The sequence below is a fragment of the Chrysochloris asiatica genome, unplaced genomic scaffold (assembly GCF_000296735.1).
Source record: "Chrysochloris asiatica unplaced genomic scaffold, ChrAsi1.0 scaffold00482, whole genome shotgun sequence".
NCBI lineage: Eukaryota > Metazoa > Chordata > Mammalia > Afrosoricida > Chrysochloridae > Chrysochloris > Chrysochloris asiatica.
In genome coordinates, this window is record NW_006409000.1 from 223,466 (window position 1) to 227,755 (window position 4,290).

Below are 4,290 nucleotides of genomic sequence, written 5' to 3' on the forward strand. Positions count from 1 at the left end.
TTTTGTTGTTTCATTCTTTTTTTATTGCTTATTATTTCTCCTCCTTTTTCTTATCTTTCTCTTCCTTTGAATTTAATCCTATCTTCATCTTTGGTTTTCCTGCATTCCCCTCTTTATTTTATTCCTTTTTGATCGTTCCTTACTACTTTCTATATTTTCATTCACTCTCTCCTTGTTTTTTCTAAGAGATTTTTTTATTTGAATTTATTCTTTTTATTTTAGCTTCTTTAATCGTATTTTCCCATTTTTCTCTTTTTTTTAATAACATTTTTCCTTAGTTGCTGCCTGTTTTATTTATTTTTTTAAGTGAGTGAAGTATGTGAACTGTATTTATTTATTTTAACTTTTTATTGTAAATTGAGTGAAGATTCCAGATCAGATCAACAGTTTTACCTTCAACAAATCCCACACTTCATTTCATCTCACTGATTACAATCCCCACTATGTAACATCATTTATTCCTCTTCTTGCTTGAGTGTTTTTTTTTGTTTTTTTTTTTAATGTTTTATTGTGAATTGTGTGATAGTCTACATGGGAGAACATCAGTTTTACCTTCATTCCATCATCCATCATTTCATTGGCATCCCGTCCATGCATCCTCACCCAGCCAATGGCTGTACCCTGTAAGCCTGCACACCACCCCCCTATAGTCCTCAGCCCCTTTCCATCTCCTGATCTCGAGTCCCCAGCCACACCATCTCTTGATGTCCTCTTCTCTGCCTTCATCTCAGGCCACACCACCTCTCTGGGTAGGATTCTGCTCTTCGCTCTTGTCCATTGATGGTCCCAGGGTCCTTTGCTCCTAGACTGATAAGTTAATCACTCTCCTCTTTGTTATAAAATGTCCATCTTTAGATTTCCAACCCTCACAATCAGTTCTGATAACAGTTATTCACCATTGCATCACAAGAGACCCATCTGTATTTCATTTCATCAGTCCTTCCTGGACAGGTTGGACGCTATTCACTGGAGACTCTACCTTCCTCCACTCCCTTTGGATCTAGGTTCCCTCTTGAAAGCTTGTAAGCCAGTCACTTCTTGCCTTTGTTTCCCTCCCCTCATTTTGGGTAACCATTGTCTAAGTTGCCCCTCCCTGTCTACACTTTGTGTGGAGGGGGTGGGAATAGTTCTTGCAGCAGGGATTTGTTTCCTTTTTTGAACTACTGCATTCAAAGGTGTAGGTCCTGTTTATCGAATTGTGTCAGATGACGCTCTTCCCCCCCCTTCTTCTTTCTTCTTCGGGGTGTTGCTGCCTGTTTTAAATGATATTTTCTCCTTTATTACTTAGTCTTTCCATTGTTAGTTGCTTGTTTATTACTTCTATTTTTCTTCCTGGTGTGTGATTGTGTGGAAGGAGTGGGTTTCTCCTCTTCTCTACCCAACAGGAAATAGCCACTGTGCTCAAACAGTCCAGCTACAACCATCGCCTCTATAACTCCATCCAATGTGCAAGAGCCAATACCAGCCTCTATGTCACCTGATCAATGGTAGACAGCCAACAAAACAAGCCAAACCCACCCCACACAGGCGCACTAACAAATAATGGACAACAGTACACATGTATCCATGCTCTAGCTACAACCTCAGGAGACAGTTGTTGAGTGTAGGAAAATGTCAACATATAGTTATCAATACTTACAATTATGAAAAGACCACAATGTCTGTTAGACAACAGATAATTTTAACTCACACAAAGTGACAGGAGAGAATGGCACGGATAAATGACCAAGATGCGGAGCCAGAAAACATTTCTAAGGAAGAAATGCTAATGGAATTAACTGAACAACAGTTCAAAGAATGATACTTAGGTTCCTTCAAAGGAATGAAGGAAAGATTGAGGAAATCAAGGAGTACACACAGTGTTTCAAGGGATTAAGATGAGGCTAGACATAATACAATCCCTAACCAGATTCTTTAAAGAGACTGAAAAACTCATCATTAACTTTATATGGAAAGGAAAAAGAACTTGTCCCGTCCGAAAATGGCTATTCCCAGCATGCTGCTAGGAGAGATTAAACCCAAGTAGGGGCAACAGGAGATTAGAAATAAAAAGGAAGACACAAGACACAAATGAAAGTAGTAAAGTTGGGACCAGGTGGAACACAGCACTCTGATGGAGATACTGTGACACAGACCGAGTTTATTATATCCACCAATCAAAAGAAAGTGCTGAGGACAGGGAAAAGAATGCAAAACCAACAGATGATGCTTGTGCATGCAGTTAGCAGGACCTTATTCAAAGAATGTACCTTGTATTTGCTAAGAAGACAGAGAAAGAGCAGCTAGATGCTCTTGCAGACTTGAACCGAAGGTCATACAAGGAGAAAACCTTGCAAGTTCCATGTCCCCTGAAGCAGCCCTGCAGGTTCCTCAGGGGGCAGCTTGACCTGATTTTCTGAACCACAACTGTTCAGTTACAACCCTTCGGTTAAACGACCCCCAAATCTGAGACCTTGTAGTTCAAACCCACTGTGCAGTCTAGTGCGTATCCTGTAGTGCCACAGCAGTACAGTACTCCATTTTCCTGGTGGGCCCAATGTTATCACATGATCCCTAAAGGAGACAACTCAGCATGGCTGTGGTTAGAGCTTTCAGATGGAGCAGGCATCACAAATGCATTCTTGCTCCCTTGCAGAGGAAGGAATGCCCTAGGAACCTAGGCACACAGGTGGCATCTGTTGTTGTTCAGTCATAGCAATCCTGTCTAGGTTTATGAGAGGTACTGATGGGTGTGAACTGCTAACTTCTCTTTCATCCTACAGCACCACACCAGGGCTCATGAGGCCTCTAGGAGGTTAACAAAAATGAAAGAAAACAGATTCTATCTTACAGGTTCCTATAGGAGCTCAGCCTTGTTGCAGTTGGTTGAGAAAATTATATGATAATAAATTTCTATCCTTCCAATAAGTACGTTTTCAGTAATTTGTTATAGCAGGAACATGATGCTAATAAATAGGATTAAGAGCTATCATCTTTCAGTAACCTTTAACAACTGGAAATCAGTTACCAATTTCTTTAATTGTCTCCTAAGCCTCAAAAAGGTTACCACACATAAGTGAGGAGACATCACCTCTCTCAGCAGATGAAGAAAGTGTGGGAGTCCTGGGCCTGTGGTGAGGAAGCAGCTGCTACCACAGAGGCACACTGATACAGTCTCAGGGGAAGTTTTTGTCTGAGGCTGAATCACTGTGGGTGGTAAACTATTATATTGCTGACAGAAATAAACTGCCGCATCTTCAGGCTGGAAGCTGCTGATGCTGAGAGTGAACTCTCTCCCAGACCCACTGCCATGAAATCGGTTGGGAATCCCAGAACCCAGGTTGGATGCCCGATAGATGAGACGCTTGGGAGCCTGTCCTGGTTTCTGCTGGTACCAGTTTAAGTAGCTGCCCACACTCTGACTGGCCTTGCAGTTGATGGTGACCATTTCTCCTGGAGACACAGCTAGTGAGGCTGGAGACTGGGTCATCACAACGTCCCCTGTGGCACCTGTAATCACAGTAAACAATTACCATACACACATACGTTATGTCAACATGTGTAATATCATATCTTTTACAATACATTTTCCTATTCCCAGTGTAACAGAGTTTGTATAAGTAAAATGCATTATTTCACTCTTTATGTGAAATCATTTTCCATAATCTATAATAATATCAGAGAGCTCTGGTAGCACATGGATTATGCGTCAGTCTGCTAACCCCAAGGTCAGCAGTTTAAAACCACCAATGGTTACTCAGTAGAAAGATGAAACTTTCTGCTCCTGTAAGGTTTTACAGCCTCGAAAACCCTATGCAGGTTTGCTAAGAGTCGTGACTGACTCCATGGCACACCACCACCACAACCACCACACAATAATATCAGTCTGGATGCATAAAAGTGCTTTTCAATTTCTCACCTGAGACCCAGACAAGCAAAAGCACGGAGAGGAGTTGCGTCTGTGCCCTCATTGCTGTGCAGTTGCGCACTGGGTGCAGCTGAGTTCACAGTGCAGGGAAAGAGCCCATTTGTAAATCTCTAGGCATCCTGCCACTGCCCACAGGGGCTTATGCAAAGCAGATAGTGAATATAGAATCAAATCATATGGGTAGTGGGGAAGAACACAATATAAAGAAAATACTAAAACTGTCTTTACATATTTCAAATACTGATTGGCAATAGAATAAGCTGCTATGAATTTATAAAGTAGAGTTTCTAATGAATTCAGATGAAAGTTGACAAAGATCCTCTAAGACAGAAACTCAAAGAGAACACATGAACAGTTATGTAAACTTGCTGGTGACCACATTG

At 41.4% G+C, this 4,290-nt stretch overlaps 1 gene segment (V, D, J or C); it reads right to left on the reverse strand.

The window, feature by feature from the left end:
- Positions 1-3,950, reverse strand: part of LOC102836943 — a 14,833-nt gene extending 10,883 nt beyond the window's left edge. Inside the window, 2 exon segments of the V gene segment in view lie at positions 3,202-3,489; positions 3,899-3,950. Of these exon segments, the coding sequence occupies positions 3,202-3,489; positions 3,899-3,950 (340 nt within the window).
- Between the last annotated feature and the right edge of the window lie 340 nt (positions 3,951-4,290).